This window comes from Chanos chanos, chromosome 14 (assembly GCF_902362185.1).
Source record: "Chanos chanos chromosome 14, fChaCha1.1, whole genome shotgun sequence".
NCBI classification, from domain to species: domain Eukaryota; kingdom Metazoa; phylum Chordata; class Actinopteri; order Gonorynchiformes; family Chanidae; genus Chanos; species Chanos chanos.
The window spans coordinates 14,671,364-14,684,188 of record NC_044508.1 but is presented as its reverse complement, the minus strand read 5'-3'; the positions used below and the strand labels follow the sequence as shown (position 1 = coordinate 14,684,188).

Sequence of the window (12,825 nt, the reverse complement as noted above, 5' to 3'; positions counted from 1 at the left end):
AGTGATTGATGGAAGCCAGGTACGTATAATTGTGGAAAGTATTTGCGTTTTGCTGTTTTTTATAATGGTCTTTATTTTTTTCTGTTCGATGCTTTAATAGAATTCCATGCGTCTTATGAGTTTTCGTTCGGATCTGAATGTTTCTTTTTCAGTCATTCGTTTTGCAGAGAATTTCATTCTTCCTAACCCCTGAGTTCTGAAACGTTTGATTTTTCAGCCTTTGTTATTTTTTTGAATGAATAAGTGTTGTGTTGTTTATTTCTGTTGAATTTTAATTTGTGTTTCTCTTGGTTTGATTTCTGTGAAATTCCCTTCCTATTTATTTCTATCATTTGAACATGCTGTCAGAAATTTAAAAAAAAAAATATGCGATCATTCTAATAATGAACTGGGCTTGACAAAGGATATTTAAGAGTCTGTTCAGTATTCACCATAAAAAAAAAAAAAGAAATTCCCCCATTTCTGCTGGAAAAATAGAGAAATAATACATGCGGTAGCAAACACACCCAAATCCCTAAAGTGGCAGAGTGTGAGAAGTAGCTTTATCACACCTTTCACAAGCTTTTGTTGAGTACTTGCTTCGAGAGCTCTCACAAGATTAAAACCAGCCTTTTGTATTGATTTAAGAGTTCACACATGTGTAATTTCTAATATGTTTTGGTAGAGCGCTCCACAAGAAAAAAAACCCAAGCACTTTAACCAAATGGATTTCATAGACTTACAGATGAAAGGGTACGATGTTATCCTTAGTTTTACTGAAGGTACCTCTACTGCCAGAAATATATATGCCAACTAAGGAGAGTTGGATTTTGGGGGGGGGGGGGGGGGGGGGGGGGGGGGGGAGAAAAGGATAAGTAGACTTTTATATACAAATCTATGAAAGTTAATTAGGGAAGCATTGCTCATCACAACCTTGACATTGTTTAAAAAAAAAAAAAAAAAAAAGCAGTGCTCTAAGGTTTGTTAATGTATTTTTGGCTCATGTCATGTGGCCTGCTTTTGAAGACTGCAAAACAGCCCAGCTTTTAAGAGGAAGGCCCACTTGTTTCATTATTATGCATGTCATGTTGCATTCTTTCTTTTCTACATTTGCATTTGCCCTTTGAGTCTTTGAGGGTTTTCTTTTTTTTTTTCTTTTTTTCTTTTTTTTTTTTTTTCCTTTTTTACGTTGGTACTGTCTTGGCTTGTTTTTTCATTTGGTTTTTTTCCCTTTTATCATTTTCTTTTTCTCTCCCATATTTTTTTTGTTCTTCTTTTTGTTTTTCACCCCTCCTCCTCCTCCCTCCCCCCCCCCCCCCCCTTTCCCTCTTCCCTCTACTCCTGCTGCCTGACCAGAGCCCTCCGCCCCCCCTCAAGACATTAAGTGCAGCAGCTCCAGCTCCACCACCCTGCTGGTAAGTTGGCGCCCCCCTCCTGCCGAGAGCCAAAACGGCGTCCTGGTGGGGTACATAGTGCGCTACCAGGTGGTGGGAGCAGAGTCCGGAGCAGAGCCCTTGGAGGAGCCCCCGGTGCCACCCACATCCGAGCAAATCCTTCTACAGCGTCTGGAGAAATGGACCCAGTACCGAGTGACGGTCGCAGCCTCCACCACCGTTGGGCCCGGACCCGAGAGCGAGCCCCTGCTCTGCCGCACAGACGAAGACGGTAACTTCTGCGTTTGGATCACAAATGTAGCTCTTTTTTTAAAATGCAAATTGTCTCAGAAATAAGCTTTCTTTCATAGAGCCTCAAGACCTGACATTCTGAAAATATGAGGTGATTACTACCAAACTAGAATAGTGAATAATTCCTGGCTTGTAATGTTTTAGGCTGTAATTCCAGTATTACACTCAAGGGGACACTGCAAACACCATCTTAGCATTTTTTGTTGTTAACTTGCTAAGCTACTTTATCCCTGGTGTCTCATTTTTAAAGGCATCTCATCAGTGCTCAGAGACTAAGGATTATTGGATAATTCACAGACAGTGTGCACGAGCCAATGTTGTGGTCATTAGGTGATTAGCTGTGATGTTGCCAAGACATGATGAAAATATGATGTAAGACTGGAGAAGTTCTGCGGGGATCTGTTGATGAGAACTGAATCACCAGTCAGAAAAAAAGCAAGTAAAACATGTACTAACCCTGTCTATGAGGGATCTAGCATGAACTGAAAATGCTCCAATTGATCCACCAGGATTCACACTTGTCTCAGAAAGTGCTCAAGCTAGACTCTGGGAAAAGAATTCAAGCATTATACAGTGTTTAATGCATAGCTCACAGGTTAGGCTCTTTGGTGTTTAACATCACACAGAACAGAGCAGAAAAGGGTTGTTCAAAACAGCTCCCTCATTAGAAGAATGCCACCCACCTTAGAAAAAAAAGAAAAAAGGGGGGAAAAAAAGGTCTCGACATCCGTTTAATTTGGACATTGTGGCTGTGGACTTGAGAGCGGTGATTATGTCCGTCTGGCCAGCGAGTGTGAGAAATCAGTCACACGTCTTCTACGAGTGACAGCACTCTCTCTCTCTCTCTCTCTCTCTCTCTCTCTCTCTCTCACTCACTCTCTTTCTCTCTCAATGACTGACAGGCCTTGCTAAGGAGCCTAGCAACTAATCAGTGGCAAACACACTTAACATGCTGGTGGCCCCTCCCTCTGTTTTGTTGGGGGGGGGGGTTTGGTGTGTGTGCTGGGCTGGTGAGAGGGACTGGTGCAGTGATGGATATCTATGCTGTGGGTTGAGGGTGATGTTGGTTAACAGTTGTTGCCGAGGTCATTCAGAAGAGTCAAGATTTGAGGACTGGCCTCTCAGCACTCCCATGGGAAATATCATTTTAATAATCACTGTGTGTGGCAAAAACCCCAAGAAGAGGTTATAGTTCAGGTTAAGACATTATGTTGGAATCACCCAACATCTTGGCTGGTGCTCTAAAAGACTCAAAAGTTGGCTGTCTGCAGGAAGTTGTCAGTTTTGTCCAGTCCTCCAACCCCCATTAGCAAAAGGGTCATTCGTATTAACTGCTCTTGGAGCCATACAATACACACAAAAAAGCAATACACAGTAAACACAGGATTTAAACGCCAAAGCTTCACATAAAGAGGTTTTTCATTAGATTTAAAACGCCAAGTGTGAAGGACAACAGACAATTCTGTCTGCAGTTCTGAGAGAGGGAAATGATGAATGAAAAAAAAGTAATGGGTTGGTCAGGGTTTTGATGTTTGATTGCTTTCCTTTTCTTTTTCTTCTTTTAGGTGTAATTAAATGAAGTGCGTCATTTATTGCAGATAATTGTGATTGAGTCGCTTAAGTGTTTACAGGTTAAAACAGTTTGCTCTGTTTTGATGTAAGTGAACACTTGGGTACATGGTTATGCAACCATAATAAAAGTAGAAAATAAGTATGTTTTATATCTCATTAAAGTAGCATTCTTTACTAATAATATATCCTTTTTGTAATGTAATTTCTGGTTGATACTGCAGACAGATGGGCTGACAGAGCTGGAGTTATGATCGTGATTATATAAAATATTAGAGCATTTTTTTGGCGTGAGTCAACAGAGTTGTGGGGTCTTGGCCACAATGATAATTACCAAGTAGGAAGACAGAAAGCTGCTGCATACTCAGCTTCCATCTGTGTTCAGGTTATAGTAACATCCATCAGAGTACAGAATGGACTTCAGAAACATCAGTTCAAAGCCCGTATTATGTCTATGTGTGTACTGTGGGTGTGTAGATGCGTTAGTAATTTATAATACTTAATTATGTATTGTTTTTTCAATGTTAGTACAAGCAGTTAAAGGGCATGCATTAGGCTTTTGTCTCAGTTGTTATACATTCATATTCTTTCCCCTCACAGTGCCTGGGGCGCCCCCTCGGCGGGTGGAGGTGGAAGTGCTGAACTCTACTGCTCTCAAAGTGATGTGGCGTTCCCTGTTGCCGGGGAAACAGCACGGGCAGATCCGCGGGTATCAGGTCCATTACGTTCGCGTGGAGAACGGCGAATCACGTGGGCTGCCTCTCATCAAGGATGTCATGCTAGCTGACGCTCAGGTAGGTTAATTCCCCAACACCTCTTGTCTTTTGGCTTTACAGAGCAATCTTGGTCTAGTCCGCTCAGAACCGTCTTACAAGCCATGTTACGCAAATTTGCATTGAAACCTCTTCTGTACCAGCCCATAATATTAAGTGACCAAGTACTTGTAAATGCATCTAGGAATTCCTCTGGTGCAACGCTGTTATGCACTTATGCAAAAACCAACTCTGCCTCTGTGTGGAATTATAAGTGAAGGCATTCTAATCACAAATGCATTGTGTTTGTGACATGCACAATCACATGTATAAAAAAGCTACACTGTTATTATCTAGGAAGTTGTAATATAAAAATAGATGCATTAGGCCTCTTAATGTAAATTGCAGTAGCCTTTTATCTTTATGTAGGCAATAACCTGCCCTTTTAGGGGTTCAGTTTTACAAAAAAAAAAAGAAAAAATCATTTACAATGTTGACCATTACTCTCTTGTAAAATCCCAGCTGCTGTTGGCTGTGTTGATCCAGCACAGAGTACAGTGCACAAAAATGACTTTTCAGTTCATCAAACCAAAATAGATATGGATTTTTTTTTTTTTTTTTAGAGAAGAACTCCTAACCCTGAATGGTAAAATTTTGATTCATCCAATAATTATGTCATCAAAAAATAGTGTGAAACGACAGGAAAAAGCCCCACTATTTGTATCCTTCAAATGTCCTGTTCCATTAACTAAATCACAACCTGCTCTCTCCAATGCAAAAGCCAAGAAAAATGTCTCTGTTTAATGAGGCTTATTTCTAAGATGGAGAAAATTTCTTCTATCCAAGAGCATAACATTAATCCTTTTTACTTTAACATGCAACCTCAAAGTATGCACGAGGAGACATTACGCTGTTGATGAAAGCGTCTCTACCCTAAAATGGTAGTTGCTCGGAGACACATTACACGACAGAGCTACACCAACTGAATTGTAAGATGTTGGTAAAGTGTTTGAAAATATTTATTACATTTGTAGGTTTGCTCATTGGTATGTTGTGATTTATTAACTTATCACATCTCTAAAATATTGGTTTTATGATCTTGGGACCTAAATGTGCCTTGGGCATAAAAAGTGTATATTATTGGAAGCAGAGTTCATTAAGCATTTATAAAGCCTTCATGGTTCATTTATTACATTGATAATTTTACATAAGTGTAGCTCTTTGCAATCATGTAGCAAAAATGAGGGAAAGAGCCACAAAATTGAGAAATTTAATAAAAACATCCTTTTATGGAGCTCATGCTTTTTTTCCTAATTTTCCAACTGTACTTTCGGGACGTTGGCTGTCTTCTCTCCCTGGTCTCCAGTGGGAGTATGTTGACCCACTTAAAAAAAAAAAAAAAAAAAAGAACACTCCTTGGTTTCCCTCCATTTCTGTATTGCACCACTTCTTTCCTCTCTCATACTTTTCTTTCTTTCCCCTCTCTCCTTCTGTCTCTTTTTTTTCTCTGTCTTTCTGAAATCGCTTTCTCCCTCACTCTCCTTACGGGGTGGGGGGGGGGCGGTTAGTGGGAGAAGGACGATACTGCAGAATATGTGAGTATAGCATTGACGAATGCTCGACGTAGTCAGAGAGTTGGAACCGTTGCATCTCTCTTGCTACTGTGTGTCTTCAGTTAATAGAAAGTGACATTTCACCATCCGCCAGAACGGCGGTGAGAAGTCAAATTGCAGGAGATGACTCATTCGTGTCATTTAACGACATAGAATATGATATAGCGTTTGACACACCGTGAGAGTTAAAAGAGCAACTTCAGTCCAGTGACGGCCAATTAATAAGCACGCCTGATGACGCACAGATGGGATGCAATGTCTACCTCTCTTAAGACCTACTAATGGAGTGCATGTGAGTGCAAGTACACGTGTGTGTACGAGTGTGTGTGTTTATTTGTATAGTGTTGTGGTGGATTGTGCTGGTGCCATGAAGTGTTGTTTGTCTGTGTGTGTCCATGTGTTTCTGTATGTGTGTGTGTGTGTGTGTGTGTGTGTGCTGTGTTTGTAATTGTATTTTATCCCTAGGAAAAGCTGTATCCCAACTACGATCAACCACATCTTTTTCATGTTGATTTAATCATTATTTTATTTTTTTTCTGTACATTTCTATTTTGTTGTTGTTGTTTCATTTTGGGTTTTTTGTTGTTGTTGTTGTTGTTGTCATTTGGTTACAGCTAGACACAGCTGTAACCTGTGTGACCCAAACATTTGCATGATTGTATTGGTGGGGAAGTGATGGACAGTGTTGTCATTATATTTCAGAACCATGGACAGCTGCTTTCTAAAAAAAAGAAAGAAAGAAAGAAAGAAAGAGAAAACAGCTCTCTACTTCTCTGCAAACACGAAGCATTCATTTTCCCTCCTCTGTTAGGAGAAAAAAAACATCATCAGCATTGATCTAGGCATCCACTTTCATGTGGTGTGTGTGTGTGCGTGTGTGCACAGATTACTAGCCGACACGATGGAATTAATTATTCAGCTGAGAATGTTAGCAAGCACTGTTTGCACAGAACGTCCCTGCATTAATTCACTCTCACGTTTTTTACCCAGGCTACCCACAGCCTGCAATCCATAATGAATGAATACTAAATACCAAAGCGTAGGGACTCTGTTTTTGCTTGGCAAATGAGCAAAAGGCCAAATAGCAAAATGACCAGAATGCCTGAAATAGCAGTCACTGGTAAATAATCCTAAATGGAAATAGTTTACAATAAGCCGAATTTTGCTCAACAGAAACTGATCTGACGTCAGTTTAAATTCACGGCATGTGTGACAGTAAGACCTAAATAGTGTCATCTCCAGGGGCTTTTTTTCAGATTTAAGCTAGTGTCAACATAATACAACAGGGGGGTTCAAATGGAAGCCTTGACATTGCAGGTGAGGTTGCACAGAGCTGGGAAGGGTGTAGACAAGGGAAATGCTGATCTTTCCCCTTGTCCATTAATCACAGGAGATGGTCATTGGAGGCCTGCAGCCTGACACAACATACTCCATCACTGTGGCCGCATACACCACCAAAGGAGACGGTGCCCGCAGCAAGCCCAAACTGGTGGTAACCAAAGGAGCAGGTCAGTACTCACACTGTTCTCATTGCCATCGACAGGGTCCTCAGGCAGGTGTGTGAGCAAAATGAAGGATATAAAGGAATTTGGGAGAGAAGCAAATAGACCATACTGCACATTTACACAGCCCTCACATGAGAGACGCAACGACAGACTGATGTGTGTGTGTGTGTGTGTGTGAGAGAGAGAGAGAGTTTATGTGTGTGTGTGCGTGTGTGAGAGTGTGTGTGTGCGTGTGTGAGAGAGAGAGAGAGAGTTTGTGTGTGTGCGTGTGTGTGTGTTTGTGTTTGTGAGAGAAAGAGTTAGAGAGACAGAGAGAGTTTATGTGAGTGTGGGTGTATGTATGAGAAAGAGAGAGAGTGAGACAGAGAGAGAGAGAGTGTGTGTGTGTGTGTGTGTGTGTGAGAGAGAGAGAAAGAGAGAGATCAGAGAGGGGGGGGGGGGGGGGTTTTGTGTGTGTGTGTGTGTGTGTGTGTGTATGTGTTTGTATGTGTGTGCATGAGAGAGAAATCAGAGAGAGACCGAATTTATGTGTGTTTGTGTGTATTTGCACATGCACAAGAGAATAACCGATGAGTAACAGACTTTACGGTAAGGATTCCTCCGTAAACCTGCCATAACTCAGCTTAGTCTAGACAGGCAATGGCCTTCTAGTTGAGAAGGCAGTCCCTTTTGCACCGTGTAAATGGCCATCTCGCTCCAGGGGAGAGAGCTGTGGCTAACACCTTTATGGAGAGAGACAGAGATTCAGAGACCAGACCCAACTGCAGAGAAAAAAAATACCCTCAGGTCACTCTCCCTCTGCACAGACTGTCTTGTACAGGTTAAACTCTGTTGAATAGAGTCAGTACAAAGCCAGGACTGAAATGAGGCACTTGAAGCTCCTTTAAGGAGGCATAAGCTGTGCTCTGGTCGGGCAGAGGCACTGGGCTCTGTTTCTGATGCTGTGGCACCTTCAGAAGCCCTTCTGACAGACCTCGAGCGTGACAGGTGCGCCTGTTGCGAGTGTCAACGTGTGACAACGCCTCAGCGGCTGCTTGTCACTTTCGTCACCTGTCTCTCTCTCTCTCTCTCTCTCTCTCTCTGTCTCTCTCTCTCTCTCTCACACACACAGACACACACATACACACACACACTCGCACACACGCACTGACTGATCTGTGATGGCCACACACTCCATCCCTCAAAGATAGTTTTCTCTTATATTCTCTTTGTGAAACTGTGGAGAAACAGCTTAAGCTCGCTAAATAAATAAATAAAAAGGAGTAAACAAATAAAAAAAAAGAAATAAGCAGGGAAAACTGGCTTAGCCAGACGTGGGTAAAGAGCTTCACGCCCTTTCATGTGACAGTTGTGCCAGGAGCTCGGCCATGGGGCTCAGTAAATATTTCAGACACTGGCATGCACCGTTTTGGGATGGGGAGGTGAGGAGGGGCAGTGCGCTGTCAGACAACTTAAGCCCTGTCTGCTTCACGCTATTGATAAGACGCAAACCCCTTTCCAAGCGTTTACGGGTCTAGCGCTGCATGCTAAGTGTCGCCTGTATGTGCTAGCCTTGCTCCTTTCCTCTCTGACCATCAAAGGTGACAAATCTTCAGGATTCTCTTCACCCCCCCCCCCCATAAATGAATGGTTTACCTATGACCTCAGAGCTTCCACCAAACACCGAGTGGATGTATTCCTTTAAAGTAGATTTGTAGCCAGTATCTGCAGTGTATCTGGTTCTCGGTGAAATGGAATGTGACACGTCCCAAACGCTTTTGTATTCATGTGATTAAAGTTGTTTGGAAAGAGCATTAGCAAGAGTGTAAAAACCAGAACACTGAGTTGATTCAGGTGTTTTTGGATGTGTGTGTGGGTGTGTGTGTGTGGGGGGAGCTGTTTGCAATAGGGGCTCCATGTAGGAATGGATTGAGCAATACTGTCCTAATATAACAATATGTTAAGGGTTATTTCAAAAGGAGCCATAAATCAAGCTGTTATCTTCACAGCACATGGCTGATTGATAGAAGGAGTGCATTCAGATTGGAAAAATATATTACTACTTCATACCACTTTGATCTCATGCCCATGTCCTGTTATTGATTTCCCTTTGATTTGTGCTGTGTTGTCTGAGAGGGAAAACCTAGACGAGATGGATTGTTGCTCCATCATATACCTCTCTCTCTCTCTCTCTCTCTCTCTCTCTCTCTCTCTCTCTCTCTCTCACCCTTTTGAGCTGGGTGCCTGCTCTCTACAGTTCAGTTACGGAATATTCTGTGGGAATAAAAAAAAGATACTTTTTTCACCATGACTAACAAACAAATTGAACTGCTTTGTTCGCCGACACTATCACGCGAAATGAACATAGTTGCTTTATCAGAAAGTATCGTCCTTCACTTCTCGCGACCCTGGGCCGGCTTCAGCTCCCACTGGACCTGAGTTTTCATTTACGCACCTTGTTCCTCGTACCCAAACACAGACAACACTCTTCTCCTCGTCCTCCCATCCTCCCTCCGCACTCACGGGAGTCAGAGCAGATTGCGTCTGGGCGCAGGCCCGGAGGTTCCAGTAATGAGCGTTTGGACTGGCTCGGCCGAGGAGGATGTCGTCTGGAAGTCTCTCAACCCCCCCCCCCCCCCCCCCCCCCCCCCCCACCCCCACCCCCAAGACCTCAGGGCTATTCCTTCCTCCTAATTGGGCTCTTTAGTAGACCCACTGGCTCTCCTGCTGATTGCATGGGGCAAGATTGCCACATTTGGATGAGGCTGTTCCATTTTCTTTCTCTCTCTCTCTCTCTCTCTCTCTCTCTCTCTCTCTCACTCTCTCTCTCTCTCTCTCTCTCACTCTCTCTCTCTCTTTTGTGACAGATAATGATGCTTTGGCCATGCCTGTGTCTCCCAAACGTGGCGCCCTGTGCTTAATAGTCATAAACAGCACACTCAGTTCGCAAACGGTGTGAATGATGGACCTTTTTTTTTTTTTTTTTTTACTTACAAAAGAAAGAAAAGAAAAACAATTAAAAAAAAGAGCAAGGGCTGCAGGTTCACTGAAGACCTTGGCTGTCAGATGCCAGGAGTCTACGAGCATACAAATGCAATTTCTCATCATAGCTTCTAAATAAGCTGCATGGAAAACATTTTCAATTAAATTTGCCCTCCATTGCGTGCCAGACTCAGCCTCTTGGCTTTTGCTGATATTAGTTGCGGGCAAAATGCTGTGGAGCACTTTTGAATTGCTAGCTGCCACTGCAGCTAGCTGAAGTGTTTTACACACTCTAACTCACTGTACGTTGTAGCGGCAGGTTAATCACCAGATAGTTGAAGGTTATTTTTTCTCTGTCTCTCTCTCTCTCTCTCTCTCCCCCAAGCTTGCTGGCTCAGTCTGTTCACCTCCCATCTCTGGCTCTGAAGATGAGAAGGGCAGACAGAGAGAGGGGAAATGAGAAGCCATACAAAGAGAGAGAGAGAGGAAGGGGAAGAGAGAGAGAGAGAGAGAGAGAGAGAGGAAGGGGGAGAGAGAGAGAGAGGAAGGGGGAGAGAGAGAGAGAGAGAGAGAGACAGGGGACGGGGGTGAGGAGGGGGAGGGGGGGTAAAGAGGAAATGAGAGTGAAACACAATCCTTTCTCAATCAGGGGCTATGTGTCAACAGTGGCCATTAATGCCGGGCCTGATGGGAAACGTGCCTGTGGCTCCAGCATGAGGGATTGAGAGAAGTGGTGGGCAGAGTCAGGTGAAGGGTGTTTAGGGATGGGGGGGGGGGGGGTACAATCAAGGTGGCAGTGACCCCAGCTGTCCTTGCTTTCTGGGAGATTACGCTGCATCCCGTGTCACCTTCATAAGCACTCTCACTCTCTCTCATTCTCTCTTCCTTTCCTTCTCTTTTTCTCGCTCTCTCTCTCACTCACTCTCTTTCTCTGTCTCTCACTCACTCTCTAGTAACACTGTTCTGTGTTTATTGTCTTGCTGATTTACTCTTACTGGAGTCTTCTCTGCCATTGCCTCTCTGCCTGCTTACCACATTCTCACTGTCTACATATAATTTAAGCCCAGGACCAGTGGAAAGCCTTGTTATGGTCTTGATTACCAGTCTGTTAGGAAGTAATGGTACATGCATTTGTATGTACTCTGTTTGAGGGTGGCAATTCCATTACTTCCAATTCAATTTCCCTTCACCCAGAAAATGCCCATTACGTGCACAAATAAAAAACAGCACAAGCAATAAAATGAGATCAGGATGTCTGAGCTTGTGTGTGTGTGTGCGTGTGTGTGTGTGTGTGCGTGTGTGTGTGTGTGTGCGTGTGTGTGTGTGTGTGTGTGTGTGTGTGTGTGCATGTGTGTGTGTGTGTGTGTGTGTGTGTCTGTGTGTGTCCACCCCCACCTCTGCTCCTACAGTATATCTTTTGGATTTCCTGTTCCCTTCGAACAGTCTGCTTCTCTGCTATGGCCAGGCCCAATTTGAAGGGAATACGCATTTGTCTGGAGCCTCAATTTTGAGGCACAGCAAAAGAATTAGTTCTGCTTCACACTGCTGGTAAAGGAGACTGTATATGAGTGACTTGAAAAATGTTAATTGCAAATATTGACCAATAAACAAAGACATACGACAGCTCCAGGGCTCTAAGCATGGCATGAAGATTCTTTGAGATATTCAAGTGCAATTTTGCAACTATGCCGTTTCAAATTGTGAAATTATATATTGCACTCTTATTTATGAAGTATCTGAATCATGGCATTTTTGATGTTCGGTCTCATCAGTGGGATTTTACTGTGAGCTTTCTGATTTCTGCTTATGCGGACATTTTGTATCAATCACTTCAAACACTAATCCGATGAATAGCGTTTTAATTATGACTAGAAACTAATTATCTAGCACTTGATTTGTCAAATCATGTGTGTAACTTCTATTATCGCTACAAATGAAATTTTCAGTTCTGTGAATCCAGTTAAGGCAGTTATGTGTAAAATAGTGTTTTAGGAGGTGGAATTTTCTGAGAGCGATAATGAAAAATGTCAATGTGAACTGGATGTAATTAAGGTCAATCGAAATTTCTCTCCTCTTTTTGTGCTTGTAGTACCTGGTCCTCCCTCTCTAACTGTGAGACAGGACTCAGAGAGCTCTGCGTTTGTGCGCTGGCAAGCCCCAGAGTCTCTGCCCCCCGGCCTGGAGGTCCAGGGTTATCGGCTCCAGTTTGGTCGCAAGGACATCAGCCCTCTGGCCACGCTCGAGTTCGGCCCTCAAGAGCAGGAGTACAGCGTCAACAACATACACCGAGGCGCCACGTACGTCTTCAAAGTGTCAGCCAAAAGCCGTTCGGGCTTCGGAGAGGAAGCTACACAGGAGCTTGACGTTCCTGAAGAGGTCCCGCGTGGCTACCCTCAGATTGTCGAGGGCTCAAACATCACTTGCTGCTCGGTGCAGTTCGCCTGGTTACCTCCTGTCCTGGCCGAGCGAAACGGTGCCATCACCGAATACACGTTGGCGTACCAGGAGGCAGGAGCAACTGGCACTCCCCTTGAGCTCCGCCTACCGGCAAGCCAGTCAAGTTACACGCTCAACAGCCTCAAACCCAACTCCGTGTACGACGTGAAAATACGTGCGCACACCAGTGTAGGTGCGGGGCCCTACAGCCCCCTGGTCCAGTATCGAACAGTGGCCCTCGACACAGGTAGGGCTTGCTTGTTTCTCCCCATCTCCCCTCCATTGGGGGAAAACAGTTAATCCCTTATGAAAACACAAAATTACC

At 43.7% G+C, this 12,825-nt stretch overlaps 1 protein-coding gene across 1 annotated transcript in view; it reads left to right on the top strand.

The window, feature by feature from the left end:
- ptprsa (protein tyrosine phosphatase receptor type Sa) overlaps positions 1-12,825 on the top strand; it is a 102,525-nt gene that overhangs the window by 57,647 nt on the left and 32,053 nt on the right. Inside the window, exons 13-17 of the mRNA XM_030791177.1 lie at positions 1,336-1,644; positions 3,834-4,027; positions 5,554-5,580; positions 6,989-7,106; positions 12,154-12,747. Coding sequence (XP_030647037.1) covers positions 1,336-1,644; positions 3,834-4,027; positions 5,554-5,580; positions 6,989-7,106; positions 12,154-12,747 — 1,242 coding nt within the window. The remainder of the gene's footprint in view (positions 1-1,335; positions 1,645-3,833; positions 4,028-5,553; positions 5,581-6,988; positions 7,107-12,153; positions 12,748-12,825) is intronic.